This window comes from Aristolochia californica, unplaced genomic scaffold, assembly GCF_029961685.1.
Source record: "Aristolochia californica isolate CCGP_79_NKW_82.1479 unplaced genomic scaffold, dmAriCali1.0.hap1 SCAF_13, whole genome shotgun sequence".
Taxonomy (NCBI): domain Eukaryota; kingdom Viridiplantae; phylum Streptophyta; class Magnoliopsida; order Piperales; family Aristolochiaceae; genus Aristolochia; species Aristolochia californica.
In genome coordinates this window covers 7190242-7215843 of record NW_027181804.1, presented here as the reverse complement: position 1 = coordinate 7215843, position 25602 = coordinate 7190242, and the positions used below count along the sequence as shown (strand labels likewise).

General features: G+C 38.9%; 3 protein-coding genes and 1 non-coding gene across 5 annotated transcripts; 2 read left to right on the top strand and 2 right to left on the bottom strand.

The window, feature by feature from the left end:
• Positions 1-2173: 2173 nt before the first annotated feature.
• LOC137947938 (leucine-rich repeat receptor-like protein kinase TDR) lies at positions 2174-6341 on the top strand. The gene is made up of 2 exons (XM_068793801.1): positions 2174-5211; positions 5787-6341. The coding sequence occupies exons 1-2, from the start codon at positions 2553-2555 to the stop codon at positions 6200-6202; spliced, it is 3075 nt and encodes a 1024-aa protein (XP_068649902.1). The 5' UTR covers positions 2174-2552; the 3' UTR covers positions 6203-6341.
• Positions 6342-12658: 6317 nt separating this feature from the next.
• Positions 12659-12731, bottom strand: TRNAE-CUC (transfer RNA glutamic acid (anticodon CUC)). Its single transcript has one exon. It is a non-coding gene; the product is annotated as a tRNA-Glu (tRNA).
• Positions 12732-15275: 2544 nt separating this feature from the next.
• Positions 15276-19100, top strand: LOC137948462 (transcription factor MYBS3-like). 2 transcript variants are annotated; one of them, XM_068794547.1, is made up of 4 exons: positions 15276-15715; positions 17080-17288; positions 17376-17927; positions 19062-19100. In XM_068794547.1, exons 1-3 carry the CDS (start codon positions 15439-15441, stop codon positions 17904-17906), a joined length of 1017 nt encoding a protein of 338 aa, XP_068650648.1. In that variant the 5' UTR covers positions 15276-15438; the 3' UTR covers positions 17907-17927; positions 19062-19100. The 2 variants fall into 2 exon arrangements, with proteins under 2 accessions (XP_068650648.1, XP_068650647.1); XM_068794546.1 differs by lacking the exon at positions 19062-19100 and having other exon boundaries at positions 17376-18105.
• Positions 19101-23215: 4115 nt separating this feature from the next.
• On the bottom strand, positions 23216-25548 carry LOC137948679 (uncharacterized). The gene is made up of 4 exons (XM_068794805.1): positions 25007-25548; positions 24155-24313; positions 23960-24068; positions 23216-23625 (listed from the first exon to the last, which is right to left on the bottom strand). The coding sequence occupies exons 1-4, from the start codon at positions 25529-25531 to the stop codon at positions 23420-23422; spliced, it is 999 nt and encodes a 332-aa protein (XP_068650906.1). The 5' UTR covers positions 25532-25548; the 3' UTR covers positions 23216-23419.
• Positions 25549-25602: the final 54 nt, after the last annotated feature.

Below are 25602 nucleotides of genomic sequence, written 5' to 3'. Positions count from 1 at the left end.
AATTCAAATTTGGTTTACGAAAAACCATATGAAAAAATTGAATAAATATTTGATAATTAATATTATAATACTTTGATCCCAAAGCATTTTTTATGGTAATTTTGTAATTGTTATTTTATTTCACTAAAAAATTTATTCATTAAATATGGTAATGTATAAGATTAATTATATATTTTTTATTTATTTTCCTAAAAAAAAACACTAACAGGTAGGGGCTAACACTGAGTCGAGTCGAGCAGAGCTCGAACCTGTATATGTTCGAACTGGGTTTGATTTAAATACTTCGAACTCGAACTCCAGTTAAGTCCAACATCGAGCCTAAAATTGGAATCGAGTTTGAATCCAATAATTTTAACCGAGTTCGAACTTGACATATATTTAAAATTTTATATAAAATATATATCTCAATTTGGGTACGAGTAAGGTACGCCATATTACAATTATGCATGCAATTCTCTCGGCATTACGTCATCGGTGGTTTCGGATATATCGGGCAGCACCCGGTACTGAACTTAGGAGAAAAAAAAAATGCGAGTCAAGACGGACGGAAAACAAAAGGTTGTGGCGACGACCACGCGGAAGGTGGGGCCCAGGAGGCCGTCCCGGTTGCGACGGTGATGGCACACGTGGCATATTACGGTTAAAGATAAAGGGAGGGAGTGACCAAAGCTGCCCTTGGGCAATCATAACCTCTCTAGATTTTATACTCCTTCCCCTCCAACCCTACCTCCTTAGTTAGGTCAAAGTCAAAATGCGGGTGGTTCGGAGCCAAATTTGATACTGAAATTACCCTTACGATGTTATACTGAGATTTTAAATATTTTCATTGTGGTAGGGTGTTTTAGTAATTACAAAGGAGTAAATAATACGGAGATGAGTGAGTTGGGTTTATTTAGGGGCGCTTCTTTTAAGCGGGAACAGACCACTGAAGGTCTCTGTCCCATGGTATCCTCTCGGGTCCATGTATATGCTTTCTCGGATCCGGAGCGGAACTGTACAAGTGCTGTTGGGACTGGGTATCTTCGGATTTCGTTACAAAGGCGGGAACAAAGTTACAAAACTGGAAAAGACCAAAGACAAGTCGGATTCAGCACCGCCTTTGGATCCCTGGTGGGGCTACTTGATATTTATTTGATTATACATTTTTATGACCCATAGTATTTATAGAATTTAGGAATTAAAAATAATATTTATCATAATTTTCATCGATAAAGAGACAAGTATTGAGTTTGAGTCTATTTGGTATTTGTATTTCGATCTTATCCTTATCTCTATCATGTTCCGCAAGATGGGATAGAGGGGATTGTATCATCCAGTGAAGAGATGGAAGAGTAGGGGCACGGTAGCAGCTGGGGAGGGCAGAATTGCATCGTCCAGATAAGAGATGTGGAAGAGAAACGATACTGATAGTGGCTGGGGGTGGACAAAATTGCATTATTTGGATGGAGAGAAGAGATTTTGCAAAGAAGGTTTTTGTTCCCACACGTGTGCGGGACAAGAGTGTCGGGTGGGAATGAGAGAGACGGAGAAGAGGAAGAGAAATTTGCTGAAGGGGCACAAGGTCTTTATCCAAGGATAGGGAGCGACGATGATGATTGGATAGGAGTCAGACCAGAGACAATAGTGGGAGAGGGAGCGGTGTTGCGGAGGTCGGGTATGGGGTTCGGCTTTGGTGGCAATTTCCAACTATGGCAAGTTTGTACTGATTAATAGATCGAGAGCTCTCATACGATATAGAATTTAGGAATTGAGAATAATATTTATTGTGATTTTTATTGATGAGAGACAAATATTTATAGAATTATAACAGTAAGTATAGAGATTACAACTCTTCGTAGTTTGAATTTAAGTCTATTTAGGAGTCAATTACTTTATTTAAATTATTTTTTATGATATTAATATTAAGTCCTACAAGGATAAAACTCTTTTTATTTTCACAAATTACTTTTTCAGGACTTCTCATTTTGTTACTCTCAATTGCAAAAGATGAAAGAGTCGACTCTTTTTAAAATTCATAACTCACTATTTGTAATGGTTTAACTCTTTTTTACTTTTGCTTTTTATTTTTTCAACGAAACGGGTAACTCCTTACTGCTTTAAAGTCTCCAATGCTTCGAGTCATCCTCCTTTTGATTTTTATCGATGATGAACATAAAATTTGTGGGAGCATGACGATCAGAGCTTTCTTTGTGGTTGGGACATACGGTTACTCATCAGCAGCGGCGGAGGGATGAAAGCAAAAAAACTGACAAAAGGGAATTAGATTATAGAGAAAAGGGAGAAAACTAAATGGGGGCAGACAAAAAAAAAAAAAAAAAAAGGGAAAGAAAGATGGAGGAACAGAGCTAGAGAGTGCATTCATGAGGTATATAGTCGTTGATGAAGCGCAATTCCGCTTCCATTACTGAAATCCTCTGCAATCATCATGAAAAACCCTCTGCGTCCAGCACTCCCGAAAAGCAGCCATCGATTTCTATCCCTTGCTTTCCTTAAATCGAGCTTCGGAAACTTCATTCCCTTCAGAAAACAAGTATTGCTGCGGCCACTCTACCATGAAGCCCACCTTCTTCTCCTTCTCGTTCTTCTTCTTCTTCCCTGTTTTTATCTCCTTGTTTCAGACTTCTAGTTTGCTTCTCTCGACGGGTCTCCCTTTACCGCTCCACTCTTTGTTATCTTTGAAGAACTCTGTTAATGACCCTTTCTCCTCTCTCCATGACTGGAACTACAACGTCCCTGATCCGGGTGCGGACAGACCCGGGTGGTGCGCCTGGACCGGAGTCACCTGCGACCCTCAGACGTTCGAGATCCTCTCGCTCGATCTCTCGGGTAAGAATCTCTCCGGCTTCATTCCGCCGGAGATACGGCTTCTTTCCTGGGTGAACCATCTTAATCTCAGCAACAATGCCTTCGAGGGACCGCTGCAGCCCGCCATTTTCGATCTTCCGAATCTTAAAACGCTCGACATCTGCCGCAACAATTTCAACGGGAGCTTCCCTCCTGGCATCTTCAAGCTCCGCCGGCTGACTCTCTTCTACGCGTACAGCAACAACTTCACGGGCCCGTTGCCGCGCAGCATCGCCAGACTCCACCACTTGGAGGAGCTCAATCTCGGAGGCAGCTTTTTCGACGGGACTATTCCGGCGATTTACGGCGGTTTGCAGAAGCTCCGTTACCTCCATTTGGCCGCGAATCTGCTCACTGGAAGGGTGCCGCCGGAGCTGGGAGTGCTGAGTCGACTCGAGCATCTAGAAATCGGGTATAACGGATTCGACGGTGGAATTCCTCCGGAATTCGGACTTTTACGTAACTTGACTTACCTTGACATCGCCACTGCTAATCTGTCCGGTACGCTTCCGAGTCAACTTGGAAACTTAAACCGTCTCCAATCCGTGCTTCTATTCAGAAACCGGTTGACCGGAGCTATACCCAGCAGCTTTTCCGACCTTGCCGCACTGACGGAGTTGGATATCTCTGATAACCGGCTTTCGGGTCCGATACCGACTCGTTTTTCCGCTTTGAAAGAGCTGACCCGGCTGAGTCTCATGCAAAACAATCTCACCGGTCCCATCCCGGATGGCCTCGGCGAGCTACCCAACCTCGAAATGCTGCTGCTTTGGAACAACACTTTAACGGGGATCCTCCCGCCGAAACTCGGTTCCAATGGCAGACTCCGACGGATCGATGTCTCCTCGAATTGGCTCTCGGGTTCGATTCCGCCGACCGTCTGCTTCGGGAACAACCTCTCAGCGCTGCTGCTGTTCTCCAACCGATTCGACTCCGAGCTCCCGAAAACGCTCACCAACTGCAGTTCTCTCGCGAGGTTCCGCATCCAAGATAACAGATTCAGCGGTCCAATCCCTTCTGGTTTCGGGTTCTTGCAGAACTTGACTTACATGGACCTTAGCCGGAACAACTTTTCCGGAGAGATTCCGGCTGATCTTGGGTTCGCTCCGCAGTTGTCTTATCTGAATGTTTCCCAGAATCCCCTTGGAAGCGCATTGCCGAAAAATATTTGGACTGCACCCAGTCTTCAGATTTTCTCTGCGAGGTTTAGCAGATTGAAAGGTGCTATACCCGACTTCATTGGGTGCAGGAACTTGTACAAGATCGAGTTGGACTGGAATTCGCTTAATGGCAGCATTCCTTGGAATATTGGCCATTGCGAGAAGCTTCTAAGCTTCAAAATCAGTAATAACGAGTTAACTGGGATAATTCCCATGGAATTATCGGGTCTTCCTTACATCACGGACATCGATCTCTCGCACAATTTTCTCACTGGCACAATTCCCTCTGCATTCGACAATTGCAGCAATTTGGAGAATTTTAACGTTTCATACAATCTCCTGTCCGGGCCGATTCCCTCTTCCGGAACAATTTTCCCCAATCTTCACCCGTCGGCGTTTTCTGGGAACGAGGGGCTCTGCGGTGCTATGCTGAAGCAACCATGCTTGTCAGAAGCCAGCGAGAGTGAAGCCCGTATCCCGCGGCAAGCCAAGAAATCCGCCGGCGCGATCGTTTGGATAATGGCCGGAGCTCTCGGCGTGGGGATTTTTCTCGTCATCGCCGGCAGCCGCTGTTTCCATGCAAGGTACGGGAGGCCATACCGAGAGGAAACGGAATCGGGACCATGGAAATTGACGGCGTTCCAGCGGCTGAACTTCACCGCGGAGAACGTTCTGGAGTGTCTTTCCATGAGCGATAAGATCATCGGCATGGGTTCGACAGGGACCGTTTACAGAGCCGAGATGCCCGGCGGAGTGGACATCGCGGTGAAGAAGCTGTGGGGGAAGCACAAAGAGACAGTGAGACGTAGGCGAGGGGTGCTGGCGGAGGTGGACGTGTTGGGGAACGTGAGGCACCGGAATATAGTGCGGCTGTTGGGTTGCTGCAGCAACAACGATTGTACTATGTTACTGTATGAGTACATGCCAAACGGAAGCCTGGACGATCTTCTGCACGGGAAAATCAAAGGGGAGAATCTTGTAGCCGACTGGGTGACGCGATACAAGATTGCGCTGGGCGTAGCTCAGGGTATCTGCTATCTGCACCACGACTGCGACCCCGTCATCGTTCATCGTGATTTGAAGCCCAGTAATATACTACTCGACGCCAAGATGGAGGCGAGAGTTGCCGACTTCGGGGTGGCTAAGCTCATTCAGACTGACGAGTCCATGTCCGTCGTCGCCGGATCCTATGGCTACATTGCCCCCGGTAATTTTCTCCACTCTTTACTGTTAATTCTCCAGCTTTACCAAACCGCAAAAGTCGTAGTAGGCCCTCCTCTGTTTTTGTCCCCTTTACCTCTGAAACGAAGCCAGTCTGTTACTTTGGCTTCTTTCGAGTTTTTGGCCTAACACTCCCGCCATTTCTTCGATTAGCAATTGTGGGATGCACGTCGGTGACAACCTGTTTTTGCAAAATCAGTCTTGGGTGCTGACGACTGTCACTTCTCGGTGATTCTGCATTTCTTTTTTCTTGATCGGATCAGTTAATATATGTTGAGTGGAAGGAAAAGACAAGATCGGCATTTGCACTTGAGAGTAGGAAGCAAAGTCGGCATATCCGCCATTGATGGGACTAGGAAATTAAATTAAAAACACTGAAGCCCCTAAAGCGTTTGACTAAATTCCTCACCCTTTTTGTAGATGCCATTAACAATTATTTCTTGTGGAGATTTTTGGTAAAACACTTAATAGGCTTAATGGGTTTGTTAATTAAGAATGGATTTGTGGATTTGTTGCATAAATATCTGCACTGTGAGCTAACATAAAGGTGCTTGTGAACAGAATATGCTTACACTCTGCAAGTGGATGAGAAGAGTGACATCTACAGCTTCGGGGTGGTACTAATGGAGATCCTCAGTGGTAAGAGATCAGTAGACTCCGAGTTTGGAGATGGGAACAGCATTGTGGACTGGTTCCGGTCCAAGATCAAGACTAAAGAAGGGATGGCTGAGGTTCTTGACAAGAATGCAGGGGCCTCTTGTGCGTCGGTGAGGGAGGAGATGATGCTGGTGTTAAGGGTGGCATTGCTCTGCACCAGCAGAAACCCTCCCGACAGACCCTCAATGAGGGACGTCGTTTCTATGTTGCAGGAAGCCATGCCCAAGAGGAAATTGCAAGTAGGAATCATCGGAGGAGGTGGTGATGCTCTGAGTGGTGGAGCTGCTCCGTTGCCTCCAAAGCCACTAACAGAATGCTAATTTTTTACCTTTTGTATTACATGTAATGATTTTCTTTTAATTTGGGATTGATAAAGGAGAGGGAGATTTTTTTTACACTTTTTTCATCTTTTGTAGTATCTTCACATATTGAAATCATGTAGGCGGGGTTTCTGGGTTATGGTTGACTCTTCAAATTTCAGCGGCAGTGAATGGTGAATGGCGATTGTTCTGGGTATACGATGAAGGTAAGAACGAGTTTTGCTTGTTTGATCATATTCTTATTGATTTTAGTTAACGATACAGCGGCGAGAGGCGAGATGCCCATTCAACAAGGCCAATCAACAGATATAAGAGGAAAGTAATAGAGGGTGCTATCGACTGATCTGTAGAGCAGTAGTAGTCATGGTAAGAATCCTGCTTCATTGAGCCCAGGAATCAAGTTCAAGTTTTAATGTTTTCAGAGAATGAAGAAGACTGCACTTGCTTCTATTGTTATGTCATGTTTTGCATGTGGGGGCTTATTAAATTGGGTGGAAGGCCTTATCCCAAAATGACTAGCCACCTAGGAAACCTTTTTTGCCAACTAATAAACTCAAGATGTGGGACTATTCCTTAATACTCCCCCTCATGTGTAAGACACATGGATAATTTGGGTGGAAGCCCTCACGTGTGGTACGTGGATAATTTGGGTGGAATGCCCCACATACTGAGTGGTTGCTCTGATACCATGTTAAATTCGATCCAAAACCCATCCTAAAATAATTTGCCACTTAGAAAACCTCTTCTGCCAACTAATAAACTCAAGATCTTTAATCTCACTAATCCATGTGGGGCTATTCTTTAATAGGGTCTGTCGTCTCCAAATAGTGTTCTCAGGTCATAGAATGAGTGAACTCAAAGGATTCTTCGACTTAGCTTAGTAACTGTATCGATCCGTACACCAGATACTTGGATTTCAAAATATTGATACAGGTAGTAATCGTAGAGGGTATTGCAGTGATCATTTCAACAATCTATACATGTCACAGGATAGATGATAAGTATATATGAACAAAATTAGTTTATACATGGGTTTACTCAAGTTGGCCCCCTCTACCCTATATCACTTGGTGCAAATTCGGGTTGACTTAGTAAAATACTAAACATGGTTTTTAATTTTTATTGTGTTTTATAAATTACACTAGTAGTTACTAAGAAAAAATTGAGAATTTTCTTTTGATGATTTATTATTAGGGTATTAATAATACTTTTTTTAAAACTCATAATCATTAAAAAATCTACTAACAAATTTCTTTTATACTTGCTAGGATGGTTAGTGGGATCCAATTCACCTGAAATCTATTAACAAATTTGTTTAGGTAACGCACGTAAAACCATTGGATTTCATACCAATTAGTGTAATATAATTTTTACTCAATTAGATAGCAAATGTCACCCTTAAATATGTTAAAAGATTAGTCCAGAGAGGGGTGGCATCGAACCGAGCCAGTTCGCGAATAGCTTGAGCTCAGCTCGGCTCAAATCAATTCAAAATCGTCCTGAATCAAATTCGAGCTGCAATTTGCGCTCGTTTAAGTAACTGAGTTGTACTCGATTGAGTTGCAGTTTGGTTTGTGAATTTGCGAGCCAACTTGGTTACTTAACACTAAAGTCTCAAATCCCTCATTTACGATTACCCTTTTTTCGCGATTCCAGGAGCTTCATTTTGAACTCTTTCAAAACTCCAGAGTCCATATGGGAAAATTGATGTAGTTTCCCTCTCCTCCTGTCTTCTCCAATCCTCTCTTCTTTCTCTAGTTTTTCGTAACTAATATGAACGATTGATTCAAGAAAATCAAATTTGAATCCCTATGCCCTATTTAAGACTACGATGTAGATTTTCATCCTACCCTATTCCTCAACATCTTTATCTCTCAACTAGTTGTAGTCGACTTTTGGTGTTATTGACGAAAGAAATTTGATGTAAAAGGTACGTCTATCCACTTTTTTCTTTTTATTTTGAGGAAAATTCTTCCTCAAGGGTTCTATTTTGTGAAAGTTTTGGTTTTCATCTTTTATGTTCATTATCTTTCTACTTATGAATCTATGATTTGGAGCCTTTAGATTCGTACCTACTAAATGAGAAAAATATGGATATCGATAAATTTATAAAAGGAGAGATTTCTACCCAAAACAAACCAAATAGTAGTTAAAAAAAGGGGAAAAGTTAGAGTGTGTCCATGAGTTTCATCGATATTTGATGCCTTGTTCCTAACAACAACCCCATTGCCACATTCTTGCCTGTCCTCACACTATCTTCAATCTTTTCCCTGCTCGTCTCCACAAATTTTAATTAAAATAATGAAAAAATTAACAAAAATCTTTAATTATGTGCACCCAAGGTGAAACTTTGAAAATAGAGAAGAAATGATTAATAGTCGAGTCAATCCTTGGGTTCGAAATTATTAAATAAAGATAAAAGTCGCCTAAATAAGCAAACCTTGCAAAGAACTATTTGTTATCTTATGGTACTTTTGTTCTTATAGTATCATTCAAAATAGTATAAAAGTTATATTTATAAAATAAGATATATCATCCTAGTCTATAGTCTATAGACTATGAATTTTTAAGGAAACTTCGTCCTTGTCCCATGCCATAAATTGTTGAATCTGTGGTCCTCAAGCCTGTCACCCTATCTGGCTTATGGACCCCAATACGGTCATGTTTGAAGTACCTAAGCCTATGGACTTTGGAAATGCTTCCTCATTGACCCATGAGACCACATCCATTCTTTACTTAGTGCATGTATAATGTACTGATGCTTTGCTTAAACTTAGCACATGTATGATGTATCGATGCTAGAATTAAAATTGGCCCATGTATGATGTATTGATGCTTTGATTAAAATTGTATGCATCATGTTTTAAACTTAGTGCTAGATGCAAAAATCTAAGCTTAGCCTCTGATTTAGACAAAGATAATGACTTTCATAGACTAAAGACCTATTAATTATTTTTTTAGATAATGGTACCAAAACACCTATTTTTCTTTCATGAGGTTTTTCAGTGGTATAGTGTTTGTATGGAGTAGACAAAGAATAGACAACATATATATGAAATTGTCTTTGTTGTTTGGATTGCTATTTTTATTTAAATTTTTATTTGTAATTTTTTTTATAGAAGTAGCTAATAGGAATATCAACATCTTGTGCTCATTTGACATCTATAGTTAACACTAGGGTGGCCATAGATAATGACTCAATTTGTCTAAAGCATTGTCCATTCAAATTACTAACGCAATTACAGGGAGCCTAGATCAATGTACCCAAATTGAGGAAGAAGGGGGCTCTATCTAGAGTAATAAAAGATAAAAAAAAAGTCTCATGTAGTTGGAATTAAAATAAATATCACTTTTAGATAGTATAAAAAAGGTTCAATGTGTTCATTGTTAATCCAATTTGAGTTTTATTACTAGTGGAGTGACCTCACATATGAGACAACATTTCAAACATTATCCTTGTAGAAAAGTGACAATACAAAAGCAAAAAACCATAAATTTTCAACGAGTGGGGTCTAATATTGATCATAGTTCACAAGGCATTTCTTTTATGGATTTTGGAGGTAAATATGATAAATCTAAAATGAGAACGCTTATTGCTCATTGGATTCTTATGCATAAGCAGTCGTTCATGATAGTAGAAGATGAAGGATTTAATTTTTTAGTGAAGATGGCAAATGCGAATTGTAAAAAACAATATTATGTAAGACCATTAAGAAGTGTGGGGAGGTGAATGAGGCATAAAAAAGAATTTAAAATTTTTATTAAAAAAATTAACAAGATTAGTCTTACCAGGATCTTTGGAAGTCTCAAAATAAAGAAATTGAATACATGGTTATTATTGGGTATTTTATTGATAGTTCTTACAAGCTATAAAAATGAGTCTTGAGTTTTGTGCATGTTCTTCCTCCTCGTTGTGTTGATATAATAGATGTTATTTACAAGTCTTTGAAAGATTGAGAAATCGAAAAGAAAGTATTTAGCATATCAGTTGATAATGTTGCATATAATGATATTTGTGTGAGAGTTTTGAAAGGTGTTTTTTAAGAAATAAGAAATTGGTTTGTAGTGGGAAGTTATGTCATGGGCGTTGTTGTCCTCATATTCTAAATTTATTAGTCCAAGATGGTTTTGTTGAAATTAAGGATAACATGGAGAATGTGTGTGAGAGTGTCAAATTCATTAATTAGTCTGGGGCTACTTTTTCTGAAATTGTGTAATATCTACAATTAGGTGTAAAGAGGTTGGTTAATGATTGTCCAACTCATTGCAACTCTACTTATGATATGTTGTATTCTATATTAAAATTCAAATATGTAATTCCTAGATTTCAAGATAGAGAGCTAATTTATGATTGTTTGCCAAGTTTTGATGAATGGGAAAAAGTTGAAATGGTGTATGAGATTCTATAAGTTTTTAATGCAGTCACTAATATCATTTATGGGAGTGACTTCCCTACTTCTAATTTGTACCTTAGTAAGGTATATAGGATAAAAAAAGTTTTAATTTTCTATTCTATGAATAAAAATGTTTTTATTAGGACGATGGTTGGGGTAAATTTTGAAAGAAAATTTTGAGAAGTGTTGGGGTAAATACAATTTGTTGATGATTTATGCATGAGTTTTGGATCCAAAGGTCAAATTAAGATTGATTGAAATGTGTTTTCCAGAGATATATTTTGAGGTGGAAGCTAGAATGAATATAAACATAGTTCGACAAATCTTATTTGAGATTTATGATGAATATATAGCCATGTGTAATATGGAAATTAGTAATGAAGGGATTATTTTGAGTATTACCTCTATGGGTGTTTCCACAAGTTGTAAGTCATATTCTTCATCAAGTTCAAGTTGGTCAAAGTTAATGACTTGTGCGAACAATTGGAAATAGTGATTTCATCAAAGTTAGAATTGGATAATTATCTTGATGAAGGTGTGTATATCTGTGAGAAAACTTCTCAATATGATTTTGATGTTTTAAAATGGTAAAATGAGAATAATTTAAAATTTTTGGGTATTATCTAATATGGCAGTTGACATCCCTGTAATTCTTATATCTACAGTAGCCTTAAAGTCTACCTGTAGTGTTTGTGGTAGAGTAATGAATCCATAATGTTCTTTCTTGACACTAAATACAGTTCAATCTTTGATTTGTGGGGGGTAATTGGCTTCGGGCTCTTCACGGTGTTAAGAAAAATAAAAAAGTGAACTAGTTTTCGGAAAACACCTTAATCAAAATTTGACATTTTGCATAAGTTTTTGGTCACTTGAAGGTGCCTATGTAACTTAGAGTATTTCAAATGATCTGTTAAAATTTGTAATCATACAACTCTGTTTGATTGACACAATACCATTTTTTTTTAAAAAGATGTAATTATATTAACAAGAAAAAAATTACAAAGAAAGAGTGAACAAATCCCTAGCAATAAGAGATTGTAGGGTCGCTCCCTGCTTGGCAAACACGTCATCTGCCGAATTTGCGGATCTCGGGATGTAAGACCAAATAGAAGAAAATAGTGAAGCGATTTCTAGAATCTTTCGAAAGATGTCCCAATGGTACCACGGGGGAGGGGAAACACACTCGCACTGGCCAATGACCATCTTCGAGTCCCCTTCAATGTCAAGGGGACCACTACAATTGTCTCTAAAAACGCGAAGTCCATTGAGGAAGCCACGAAGCTCAGCTGCCATTGAGTCGGAAATGCTTAATGGGACTGACACAATACCATGTTCTGCACCCCTTGGTTTATTTTTTGTCTTCCTGCAAAACAGAACTACATTACTTTGGTGTGTTTTAATGTGGATGGTAATGCACTTTTTACTTGTTAGCCTCTCTTTCTCTTTACAGTTATTAATTTTAAAAACACTATAATTGGTATGAATTGGGCTTTTGGCTCAATGGGCACATTGGAGATTTCGTGTGATGTCTTCAAGTTTTACTGGGAAAAGGGGTCTAGTGTGCGTGTGTAATCCACGTTCAGTAGTCACAATTGGCAAGCACAAACATGGACAACACATTATTGGATTGCTTGACACTTTTGCCAATGTTTTCAGGCTGGACTTCGTTCAGATCACTATCATATAAATAACTTAGACGTGGGTAATCAATTAATTTGTGAATGTTACGTTTAAGAGCATTGTATCCTGGAAATGAAGGAATTACACATGTTTTTTATATCCCATGGTATGGTAAGACATTGACTGTTTGTGGTGCATGGGGATTGCTATCTTGTTAATAAACTGATATTAGATGGCACAATTACTGAGTTGATTGCCCTTACCATTTGCAGAATTCACCATGTGACCCATGTATAGCCCATTGTTGCATGCACTGGTGTGCACTCTGTCAAGCACCGTGAGATGAAGGGTCGCCTGTCAGACAATGTTGTCATGCCTATGACCATCATCAATCCACCTCCTGTCCAAGAAATGAGCTTCTGGGAATAGCAGCAAAATGGATTTCCGTTGCCGGGACTTGAACCCGGGTCTCTCGGGTGAGAGCCGAGTATCCTAACCAACTAGACTACAACGGATCAACGCATATTGAAAACACTCGTTAAAATTAAAGTTAGAGTGTTATAATTATTAACAAAATTTGAGGTTAAATTTGCTTGACTGTGTTCTAACAATGGAGTTGTATCATGTGGGAAGATAAAAAGGAACACATCTTTAAATTCTCCCATGTGATTGGAGGGAACCAAACACTATTGATAGAATAAAGTCTACCCATCCTAAACTCATCCAAAATTGTATGTCAATGTACTTATCAATTTGCAAAGAAAATATTTTTTAGCTGGAAGTTCTTATCAGGAAAATCATATAAAATTTCGGGTAAGATTTTTGAGCAAAGATGGGTTGGAAAATCATATGAAAAATATTTGACAATTGATATTGTGATACGTTTAGTACAAAGCATTTTTCATCGTAATTTTGTATTTGATATTTTATTTTACTGAAAATTTATCAAATAAGTATGGTAATGTATGAGATTGATTATTAGTTTCTATTTATTTCCTTAGAAAATACACTACACAGGTTCATTTAATTTTTCTTAAAATTTTTTAAAATTTTCCATATAATTTCCAAGTATACGCAATGAAAAGCACACAAAAGGGAGAGAGCAGGGCGAGAGGGAGCAAGGTGAGAGGTTGTGAAGGAGAGAGTGACAAGTGAAAGTGAAATCACTGGGTCAAGGGAAGAATTTCACTTTCACTCTTTTTCTCTTAAGAATGAGTGAAACTGAAATACCTAGTAAATCTCTTTTACCCGCCCATAAAAAAAATACACTAACACATTTTTCCTAATGAGTAACACATTTCCAAAAAGGGAAATGCTTGGTTGAGGGTGGTAATAAGACAACTAATTATTTAATGAAAAGGTTTCTATGGCCCAAAATTTTCCATATATTCTATGGCTAAGATGAAAAAATAGATGGCGTTGTGAAAAATATAATCTATGTTTACATTTTTTTTTTAAATTAGAAAATTTTGAGTAGGAAAGGTTCATGTATTATTTTATCATTTTTACAAGCATTTTGCTTCCTCCCTCTCTCTCTCTCTATCTCTCTCAACCCCTTGTGTTTTTGCATGTTTGGCACAATGCTACTTACTATAGATATAAAATCAGAAAAACCCTAAAAACTAAAGCTTTCTTGATTTCCAAATACCAAAAAAAAAAAAAAATCTCCCTAGAGGATTTTTTTAGAAAAACAACGGTGAAAATTTCATTAAAAAAATGAGGAAAATATGAGAGTTTTTTATTTGAACCAAAAATTGGTCCGATTCAAATTAAAAATTGAGAAAACTAGACCAAAAAATAGTAAAAAATGGCGAAACTGGTCAAATCTTGTATTCAAATCATGCGTAAGAGCCGAATCCGAGAAGTAGATTGTGATGTAGATATTGAATTAGATGCGGTGTCTTTAGGCGAATTATCTATCTATTTTTCAACACATAGCTGGTATTGCGCATCAGATTGTGTAGCGCATCCTCGAGTTGGAACCAAACCCGCGTACCATTGTATCAGTTTTGCAAGTGGTTTCAGCGACGAAGCCGGTTCCTAAAGCTGGATGCACAGGCCAACATGCCTATTAGGGTGAGCCAAACTGGCTCGTCATCTTCCTCTAGACGCAAAACGAATTAGAGAATTTGAAAGCTCAATTGTACTATCATTTTTTGATAGATTTTGACAAAAATGAAAGAGAAAATTTTCGGATATGAGCCCTCTTTCAAAATAACGCTGCAATTTAAATAAAGAATCATGATATTACAATGAAACAAGTGATTAAAAAACATGAAATTATAAAACCATTTCTTAATGGATTATAACGAAACAAGAGGAAAAATACTCTGGTATACGATATATCTCATTCATAATTCAATTTGAATGAAAATAGATGAAATAAATAATATATAAAAAATTATATAAAAGTTAACTAAAAAACAAAAAAATAGCCAAAATCAAACTTTGTTTCTATGCGAAAATAAAATTAAAGATGAAACGAACAAAATACACAAACCAATTTTAGGTGAGGAGTATTTTTTTAATATTATGAATTATCTGTTAAAATAAAAAAATACTAAAAATTTGGCCTTTCACATGGTCCGGCGGGAGTTCCAACACTTTGGGAAACCTGCTGCGGCTCCCGAGGGCAGGAGATGTGGCGCACAGTCGCGAGTCTCCAATGATTCTGACTTTTCTGTCTGACTGACACGAATCGTTACCGTCAATCTTGCTTCTCTGCGGGTCCCACAGTAGGTAGGATTGCCTCTTACTAAGAAAATACTAAATGCCACGTGGTTAGATGTCTGACTCGTGACATTCGGATATGGTCTCCCTCGAGATAAGCTTTTTAATCCTTTAGCGAAGCCGTCGGCTACTCTCACAATAACTCGTGTGGTACGTGCCTCGAAGACTAGCCCACGTCGCGAGGCTTCGGAGACAAACCCTCTTCTCACCGACTGCTTTATCGATCTCATTCGCTCCCTCGCCCCCTCTCCCGTCTGTCCTCCTCTCTTTTCCCCCTGCGAAAACCCAAACTCTCCCCCCCTCTCTCTCCCTCTTTCTTTCTTTCTTTCTTTCTTTCTTTCTCTCCTCTATCCTTTTTTTTTCTTTTCCTTCTCTGAAATCTTCCTCTCAAACCCTAGTGATCCGGCTCGGTGCCGTGGCTTATCAGCGTCTTGCGCGGGAGTTTCGGATCTGTTTGATCGTGATTGGACTGGTCCGGACCGGGAGGACGAAATGACTCGGCGTTGCTCGCATTGCTGCCATAATGGGCACAATTCGAGGACGTGTCTGAACAGAGGAGTTAAGCTGTTTGGAGTTATGTTAACGGATGGATCTATCCGGAAGAGTGCGAGTATGGGGAATCTTTCGCACTATGCCGGCTCCAGTGGTAATAACGGAAATAATCCGGGATCTCCGGATCATGCACCCGAGGGCGGTGGTCAGACGGATGGGTATGCGTCGGAAGATTTTGCACTAGGGTCTTCTTCGAGCTGCCGTGAGCGCAAGAAAGGTAATACTGGTTTCGTGTTTAGAACGGTGGGCGTTTTCTAGTTGAGTTTGAGTTTTTTTTTTTTTTTTTTTTTGTCTGTTTTGTCGCTTTGGCCCTTATTTGATAGCGAAGCGAGTTCAGTTCTTTCTTCTCTTTCATTTGTTAGGTTGTTTCGATTTTTCTTCGGATGGGTGTCAGAGTTTTGTGTTCGGAGGAAAGCTTCTGAAAAGATGCCCTTATGGGTTGGTTGGCTTTGTAGTTCATAGCCTGTGTTGACATAGAGAGTAAGAACTATTTTCCATCTTGAACCGATCGCGATATAGACTAATCTTCTTACACTGAAACTCTTTAGAATTCGCTTTTAAAGGATTCAAGTTACTGTTATGGTAGGTCCATGTAAAGTCAATAAGAACCATTTTACACCTAGAACCGGATTGAGATACAGAACATTTAGGCATGGTTTAACACTTAACTTAAAAATCCTTGGGACTGGTTTGTAAAGGATTGTGGTCTGTTTATACTGAAATTATCTATAATGGTAAAGAAGGCTACCATACTCCCATCTTCTGCGGAACAGTCAAGGTGGGGTTTGGAAAAAATATGTATCGTGTGTTCAAGGTGATCTGCACCTGCTAAATGTGTTACTCCCATCAAAATTATTGCATTTTGTTCTGAGCTGAAGAAGAATTGCCACAGACGCTCGTTCCTAAAATTAGTGCATCAATATTTCAGTATAATCTTCATTATGATAGTGGTGAATTTGAAAAAATGGTTGTTAATGATACCTCCTGATTGCAGAAGTAACTCTCCTCCTTTGTGTTTCATTTAGTGAAACTGTATTTGTTCGTGCATTACCTCATTCTGAAGGTTTTCAACCATGTACCCTGTAACCTTGATGTGATGCGTGACATACCTCTTGCATCCATTGATATGCATAGGCACTCATTTTGGCAGAAAATAAGGGGTAACTGGAAGAAGTGTTAAGATCCTGAAATTCATACAATTTGCTATGACATGATGAACAATGTTGAATGCAAGTCCCAAGTTTGTTTGATAAGATGACACAAGTATGGTGAATCTCATTATCTATGGTTCTCATTTATCAGTACTCATTTAAGTAGAATTTCCATATCAGTTATAGTTACAAATTGACTTAGACATGATCTCTTGCTCTTGAAACACAAGTGAATGTTAGTCTTATCTTTGTACTGAGGAAATGAGTGTTAACCTACAAAAATTTTAAATAAATGTAATAGAAGGCTTTAACAGAGCTGGTTTAATTGTTCTTTTATAGCTGGTTCACTATTTAGTGTCTAGAAACACTTAAAAAATTTCCTTCATCTTTCATGCGGTTTAGATTGACATTAGATGGTTTTAATTATCAGGTGTGCCATGGACTGAAGAGGAACATCGCATGTTTCTCCTTGGATTGCAGAAGTTGGGGAAAGGTGATTGGCGAGGTATTGCACGGAACTTTGTGGTATCAAAGACACCAACCCAGGTAGCTAGTCATGCGCAGAAATATTTTATTCGCCAGACCAATGTAACCCGTAGAAAGAGACGATCCAGCCTCTTTGACATCACAGCAGATGAGGTTAGTCTCTCTCTCTCTCTCTCTCTCTCTCTCTCTCTCTCTCTCTCATATCTATGTCAATGTTTATGTTAGTTGTTGTTATCTCAGCCTGCAGACACTCCCCCTGTGGTCTCGCGAGATTTATTTCCTGTCAACCATCAGCAATCTGAAATGCAGAGCAACAATCCTTTACCTCCTCCTTCCCCCCCTGCAGCTATTGATGAAGAATGCGAGTCAATGGATTCAACTCCTTCCAATGACGATGAAATTGCCGTTCCAAAAGCAGAGAGTTCACAGTGCAGCTATCCAGTAATATTTCCAGCCTGTTTCTCACCCTTCTTTCCGTTTTCATTCCCTTTCTGGACGGGTTACTCTGGGGAGCCAATGGAAAGAGGTACGCATGAAGTGGTAAGGCCAAGAGCTGTACACTCGAAGACTCCCATCAATGTTGATGAGTTGGTGGGCATGTCTAAGTTAAGTTTAACAGAACCAGTTGATGGGGTGGAAGCGGGTCATATGGCACCGTCATTGCTTTCACTGAAATTGCTTGAAGGCTCAACCAGACAGTCAGCGTTCCATGCTAACCCTGCTTCAGGCAGTTCTGGTATGAATTCTAATAGCCCAATCCACGCAGTCTAGTGGGTGCTTGGAACTTCCAAGGTTAGACTAATATTTTGATTAAATTCTGCAGAATTCGTGTTAATATATGATGAATAAACTGCAATCCTGTTTCGTATGAATCAGAAAACATTTTTTTATATCCAAAGAATTTCTTTACAACAGCTGGTTCATGGGGGAATGATCCTAACTACCCCACGGTTCCTTTTGTGATAACCAAAGAAGCAGGTCGGCAGGTTGTCATTATTTTTATTTATTTTGTTTCATGTTCTTAAACCTTGCAGTTGCTGGCGTGCTGCAGCAGTGTGTATACTGTATAGTAACTGCTGAATCTTGTAAAAACTGACCACTGAATTGAGTAATCTGGATAAATATAGATTACTAAACGAAAGATAGCATCTTAACAAAAACAGTATAAACCAAAAGGATCACAAAAATGAAAAATAAAAAGCCAAAACCAACCACCATCAAGCTCCAATCTTTTCACCAAAAAAACAGAAAGAAAAAAGGTTGGCATAAATTCATATTTACCTTATCGTTAAGGGATACATCTTTAATGGTGGGCTCTTTAAGCTTAGGATGATTTGACATATTTAATGGGTTAGAACCAGTATTATCTTTAACCTGCTATTTTAGTGATTAACAATTGCAAATCAGGACTTTTTCTATTAAAATAAAACTGTATGGATAGAGAAAGGACAAAAGGAAATAGAAGGCTAAAATGGTGCATTCAAACGTAGATTGAATCAAGGAAATATAATAGTAAAGCTAGTAGGATTTTATTCATTTTCACCTCCCGAGAAGCTCCAAGTTCCTCTCTGAGATCCCTCATTGTAGCCAGATCAGTTTGATAGTTTGGATCACCTCCACGAACATAAATGTGGATTCTTGCTGCTTTTAGCTTGGGCTCTTGCAAAATGAGGAAAGCTTTATGTTTCGGAAGCTTGTGAGGAGTAAAGCTCATATTTTGCCTTAAGGCTCGAAAATGCTATTAATAGTAGCAGCAACATCAGTCAAGTTAGCTATTCCTCCTCCAATAAGAAGGGTTTTGTTATGGCAATCAGAATTTGCAGTAGTACGCTACAACAGAATAATTATGAGAAAAACCTGTTTTCTTTCATTAGCATTTCGTAATCTTTTCTTGCTGAGTGATAGAGATTCTGGGGTTGACTGCAGGGGATTTGGACAGGGATGATCACTAGGGGTTAGATACTGGCATCACATTTGGAACAAGTTGGAACAAAGAGGTCACTCTCTCTTTCCTTCTCCTGCCTACTTCTCTCGCTAGTCTCTTTAGAAGCAGCAACTTAAAATTAGTTTTATATTGCAGGCCATGGTAGCAGAATCCAAGATCAGGAAATGGGGTGAGTCAGTAGATCACCCAAAACATGGCACCCAGGTTGTGACTCTTTTCTGTTATTGTGAAATCCTTACTCTACCCTATACCCCTTCTATTTAAAGATTTTGAGGTTGACATGCTCTACCTTATACCCCTTCTAGGATTTATTTTTAAGTGTTAGAGTTTGGGTGTAATTGGGACAAAGGTAATTTTATTGTAATTAGACTCTACGACCTTCCTCTATTATAAATAAAATTTCATGTACTTTGATTATAATAAGTTAATTAAGTCAATAAAGTATTTTTCTTTTCCATAAATTCAACATATTCAAATATTGAAATAGAGTTAATCATGGTAGAGATGTTGCCTGTTGGAATAATTAGGCCCTGCAGTAACCCCTTTTCAAATCCAGTGCCATTGGATAAAAAAACGGGGGATGGGAGTTTTGTGTTGATTATAGAGTTCTCAACAAAATTATAATACCAAACAAATCCCATATCCTCACCATTGAGGAGCTAGAGGAGTCAAAAGTTTTACCAAGTTGGACTTGAAATTGGGGTATCACCAAAAGGATAAGGACACACTCAAAACAACCTTTCGCACTCAAGAAGGGCATTACGAGTTCTTAGTACGAGTTCACAAAGAGGAGAACAACTGCAGACGAAAGATCTTCCTCCACAGACAGACTCACAGCACTTGAGGATGCAATGGACGATGTTTGGGCCACTCAAGCAATGATTCGTGCCACGCAAGAGCAACTAAAGGCTAGACAAATAGAGCTTAGAGAGAGCCAACAAAGGATCGAGAGCATGTTTGAAACTCTTCTCAGTCGCCTCCACCATCCTAGTAGATCTATCTATTCTTTAGGACCTATTTTGACTCGCTAGTATTTACATTTGCTTACTCCTTGTTTTATTTAGAAATCTTTTTGAGTATGAAAAAAAGGGGGGAGAAAAAAATGGAAAGATGGACCTAGACCCATTAGGCAATCTAGAAATTGAAAAATTGAAACCTAAATGACTAAAAAGAACTATGCAAAGATTAAGGGGCAACCTATTGCAAAATTACATAATTGACTTAGCTCCCACCTTAGGGATTGTGCATATTTTAAATTTTTCAAAGTTAGATTTTGTCATCATCAAAGAGGGGGAGATTGTTGACCATAGGTTAACTCTCTTCTTGCTTTTGATGATAACACAACTTAATAGAGCTGACAATTTATAAACTAAGTATTCCAGATTTGTTACCTTCAAGAGACACATTTTCAAGGTCTAAAGCTTCAAAATAAAGCAAGCCTCCTCAAGACCTCAAATATCATGGAAAGTCTACACTTGAAAAAATGCCTTTGAAGAATAAGACAAAATGAGCACTAGAGTTTAGGATTCATTGATTATGTCAAGACTCAATCCATGTAAAAGAGAGTTGTCCAAACTCCTTCAATTTGAGGTGCAATGTTAAGCATGGAGTTTTAGGACATACCTTGCATTCATTCTTGTTTTAAAATATCATATACATCTTTTTAAACATGTTAGATCATTTAGGATCATTTAATCCCATGCTTTGAAAGTCGACTTAGTTGAACTGGCACCGGAATGATCGATCAACATTTGCCAATAATCAATCATCCAGAAGTACACAAGCCAAGTTTCTAAAACATGATTGATCAACAACGTAAGTTGATTAATCGATCATCCAAAACATGGTCATTTTATGTTTTAAAGCATGATTGATCATCCCACTTGACTGATCGAGTAGACAAAATCTTGTTAGTCAGGGATATAAAGCATGATCAATTATAGGAAGTTCATTAAACGATCATACTTGCATTGCACTGCCAGAAGGAAGTTTGATTGATCGATCATCCTCAGGCAATCATCGATCAACTTAACATGTCAGGCCCAATAGGAAGTTATTGATCGATCATACTATCAATCAATAAGTCATATCCTGACAGAAAAATAGTCGTTATACACGATTGATTGATCAATCCCTTTACATTATTCGATCAATTCAAACATTGACTTTTGCAAATGGACAAAAAATATCTAATTTGCCTGAGAGAAATTATAAATAGGCTATCAAACCTCACATAGAGAAGTTAATGAGCATTTATTGGCAAATTTAAAAACCTTTATTTTAAAGTTTTGCAAATTTTCTCAAAGTGCTTTTGAGTGAAAGAGAATTATTTCCTTTGCAAATCTTTTACAGTTTCCTATACCTTTCCTTGCATTATCATTTAGACAAGCTCCCATCATCACATTGTGCTGCTACAATTGGATTTTTGGATCTCTCAAGGAAAATGTACTCTTCATGTGAAAGGGTGTAAGTGGCTCTTATCTTTTTTTGTCTTTTGTGAAAGGTTCATGTAGAACCTATTTTAATCTAGATAAAAATAGCCGGTTAGAGGTAGAATCTAACCAAACTCATGCGGTGATTGTATTTGAGCTACATGTGGCTTAAAGAGAGTTGAAATATTTTTTATGTAAATTCTAGCTATTATACCTTATAGTGAAAATTTCCAAGCATAGGTTATTGGGCGGTGAATACTAGGGGTGGCATCGAGTTGAGCAAAGCTTGAACCTGCATATGTTCGAGTTTGGCTTGATTTGAATACTTCGAACTCGAACTCAGCCTCGATCCTAAAATTGGAATCAAACTTGAGCCCAAAAATTTTAACCGAGTTTGAGCTCGAGCTTATGCCAGATTCAAACTCCAACCTACATTTAAAAGTACAAAAATAAATAAAGAGAATATTGTGATGAACTTGGTACCATTGAATTGCAAGCTAGCAGGTAGGAGTTCAAGACTTTGCAATGGAGCATACTAATGTATAAACCTAAAAGAATAAGCAAACACCTTCATCAAGAGTATTTATTCCATTGGCAAATAACAACATTAGATGTTATTGGACCCAAAAGGGTTGAACGATCGATCATCTTTGAGGTTTGAGGTAAATAAAAAAACTATGAACCAACTAAAGAGGGAATTAACGAGACTAATTAGAGTAAAGGGTATTTTCAAAAAATATATATATATACTAACGAGTCGGGTCACGAGCTTACAAGCCAAACTTGAAAAATCTCGAGTTTGGCTTGGTATACTTAACTAGCCTTATTTCATGTTTGAGCTTGAGCATAGCTCAAGTAAAAAATGAACTAAGTCGAGTTTTTTTTAGCCAGTTTAACTTTATGCCACCCGTAGTACATACCAATAGGGAAATATCAATAACAAAAAAAAAAATTGTCTTCTATGGTGTGAGATTGAATTTTTACTTTATTGTTTTGTTGCACATTTTACATTCCACACCTTAGTAAATTTAAATTCACCCCCACCTCAGCCAACAAAGGCCCAAATTGCATTTGACAAGTTAAAGCACGCCATGACCACAATGTGAGTGCTAGCCATGCCAGATTTATCTTAACAATCCATTATAGAGAGACCAATGCTTCATGAAAATGAATTGGAGTTGTAGTCATGCATGAAGGGAAGCCTATCGCCTATTTAAAACAATCGGAAAAAATGTGTAGGCCAATCTACTCCATTAGGATTGGAGCTAGCACATTGGTGGTTCTCAATTCCACTAAACTTGCAAAATAGGTCGTCTCTGACTGATTGCATGCTTAACATTTTATCATTTCCACTCTCATATTTACTACTTAGTATCCCATGGATAATATGTAAACCACATATTGTTTCCATTATCTCGCTAGTGAATTGTCTGCCGAAAGCTGCATGTTCCTGGAACATTAATCTTAGTTTCAGTGGTGACATCTTCTGCCTTTTTGCAGGCCATGTCTTAGAAAACCTAATGGGGGATGTATCTGTAGGAGCTGAATGATCAACTCTCTTTAGGTTCAACAGTATTGCAAGCCTATGGATGAATTAGTGATGGGTCTGCACTCTTATTTGTGCGTACTTAACCTCTAGTGCTGTCTGAGCAGGTGTTGACTGTTCTAATAGGAAGAAAAGGGAGCTGAAAAATTCTCTCAAGAGGGACTTTCTGTCCTACAGCAGTAACTCACAGAACCAGATGTGAAGTTCAATATAATAGTTTTTGCAGCTCCTCATCCACTAATTTCACACAGGAAAATGTGTGGAGAACAAAATAACATTGAAATGATCCTAAACAAAGAACCTCCTCCAGTTTTCTTATCTTTACTATGGTTCATGTTTAGGCAATATGGAAGGCTTCATTCTACTGCAATTGCCCTTCCGGCTCTGCCTCTTGCCAGCAGATACCAGTCATGCCATTCCCTGTTAAGACTTCAAAGTTTCCTGCTACGAATTTCTGACCAGCGCCAAAGGTGATTTGTCTGCGTGAATGAGCGTAGGCGCAGTACTCCACGTCATAAACGAAGACATTCTTGAGAAGTGAAGAGATTGCAACTCCAACTCCTTCACCTGTGACATTTACATGATGGTATGAATAGTCTATAACACAATCTAAAAACAAGGGTGGCGGAATCACCAATAGATGTCACATATCAGGATATCCATGTCAGATTTCAGAATAGCATTACAGCCTGAAAGACAATACAGGCCCGGCACAGCTTCATATATGGATTATACCGGCCAGTGTATTGGATTTTAGGTATCTGAAACAATTCCCAAAATTGATTAAACTTCCCCCTGCTTAAAACGTCTTTAAAAGGTGTGAAAAAAATTGATTTCATAAAAGAAATGATACACTAATGGGACTTAAAACAACTTCTAATGGTAGAACATGGCAGTTTACCATGAGTAACAAACAGCAAATTTTCACGAGGAAATTTGTTTGCCAGTGCAGTGATAACTTTTTCATATCTAGACCTTGCTTCTTGTGTCTCTTCTTGCCACTTTGGAAGCTGCAAAATCACATTTTCCCTCGCAGATTACTTCAAAGATCTCTGTTGACTATAAATTCAGAAGAAGTGTGGAAAGAGAAACTTACCTCATTATATATGAGCTCTACAGTGTGATCTACTGTCCCAGATGGTAACATAGTCTCCAGCTGCGAGAGCTCAAGATTCCAAGAGCCATTTTTGGGGGCTATCCCACCACGTATGGCATCCGTGTTCAAAACTTCACAGAGTCCATACTCTATTGATACCTGGACCATGTCAAAACAGTAAAGACTAAAGTTGAAGCATATAAGGCAATCACAAGACAACAGCCAAGTTGGGGCAACCCCCCGGTGATGGTGAGACGATGATTAGATCAACATTTCCCCTCTAGTTCAGAGCTTATCTTCAAGGGTGAAGAAGATGACAGAGTGAAGTTAGTCAGTAAGCGATCTGATAAAGCAACGAACTTTGCTTAATCACTCCATGCACCCATCAATTTGGATCAAAATATACTGCTCTCGAGATTTGGTCAATTTGCTTATAACGAGAAGATTCTCTTTCAGAATTTCATTTGATGTCTCTCTTTTAAAAATTATGTGCAGCAGCAACTCCGTTTCTAGTTTTCTTTCTTTCTCTAAGCAACTCTGTTTTACTCACGGGGAAGTCTTTTACATCATTGACTAGAGAGAGTTAAGAACGATGACCGTCAAACAAATTGCCTCACCTAGCACCCACACTAAATTCCTCATATAATTACTAAATTCTCTCAAATTCATGGAGACCAAAGGGGAATCCAAATAACCCAATCATATGGATTAAGATTTAGATATCGGCTGTCTTCAATCACGTCTGCTCATACAGATCTCAAATCCAATCGAAGGGAAAGAAGAAGACATCCACTTGCATGTTGCAGAGGAGGAAAAGAAAAAAGAAAAGAAGGATCCCACAGCAATAAGTACCTTAACTTTGGACGGATCGATGACGGCGTTCTGGCTAGTCTCAGCCTTACTATCGTCATCAACTGCACAGAGAGCAGCAACGGCCTCCGAGGCGGTCTGTATACACCGGTAAAAAGGGGAGACGAAGACTCTGGAGATGCGGAAATTGAGTCTCCGAATCTTTTTTCCGGTGCACCAAGCTCGCATCTTGCCAGCGTCGGTGAGGGGAGGGTCCCAGGGACGGGCGGCGTTGGCTACCCAGAGAGGTTCCGCGTTGTCGATCCGGTCCCCGTGTCTCATAACGATAACGTGCTGAACGAAATGCGATGGCTCGCACTGACCCGCCATGGTCGTCTTCCAAGCACAGATTGAAAATCTGAAAGGAGTAGGAGAAGCAGAAGAGGGAATCGTTTCGAAATTGTTCAAGCGTCCTCTGTCAGATGCGATTTTGTTGGAGGCCGAGAATAGATGCGATTGAAGATGGAAACGCGGATGAAAAAGAAGTTTCGGTGCGTGACGAATCACGCAATGACTGATGACTCGCATTCTCAAATTAATTTTATGCTTTTTACTCTTTTAAAGGCTACAATGAAAATGAAGTAACAAAAGCTTGACCA

Bases quoted from the DNA above. Each gene is read 5' to 3' on its own strand.
- LOC137948679 (XM_068794805.1), bottom strand. From the start codon at position 25,531: ATGCGAGTCATCAGTCATTGCGTGATTCGTCACGCACCGAAACTTCTT. The intron at 24,069-24,154 runs GTAAGTTTCTCT...GTGATTTTGCAG, and splicing joins TAGAGCTCATATATAATGAG to CTTCCAAAGTGGCAAGAAGA. The intron at 23,626-23,959 runs GTAAACTGCCAT...TAAATGTCACAG, and splicing joins TTTGCTGTTTGTTACTCATG to GTGAAGGAGTTGGAGTTGCA.
- LOC137947938 (XM_068793801.1), top strand. From the start codon at position 2,553: ATGAAGCCCACCTTCTTCTCCTTCTCGTTCTTCTTCTTCTTCCCTGTT. The intron at 5,212-5,786 runs GTAATTTTCTCC...GCTTGTGAACAG, and splicing joins CTATGGCTACATTGCCCCCG to AATATGCTTACACTCTGCAA.
- LOC137948462 (XM_068794547.1), top strand. From the start codon at position 15,439: ATGACTCGGCGTTGCTCGCATTGCTGCCATAATGGGCACAATTCGAGG. The intron at 15,716-17,079 runs GTAATACTGGTT...TTTAATTATCAG, and splicing joins CTGCCGTGAGCGCAAGAAAG to GTGTGCCATGGACTGAAGAG. The intron at 17,289-17,375 runs GTTAGTCTCTCT...TTGTTATCTCAG, and splicing joins TTGACATCACAGCAGATGAG to CCTGCAGACACTCCCCCTGT.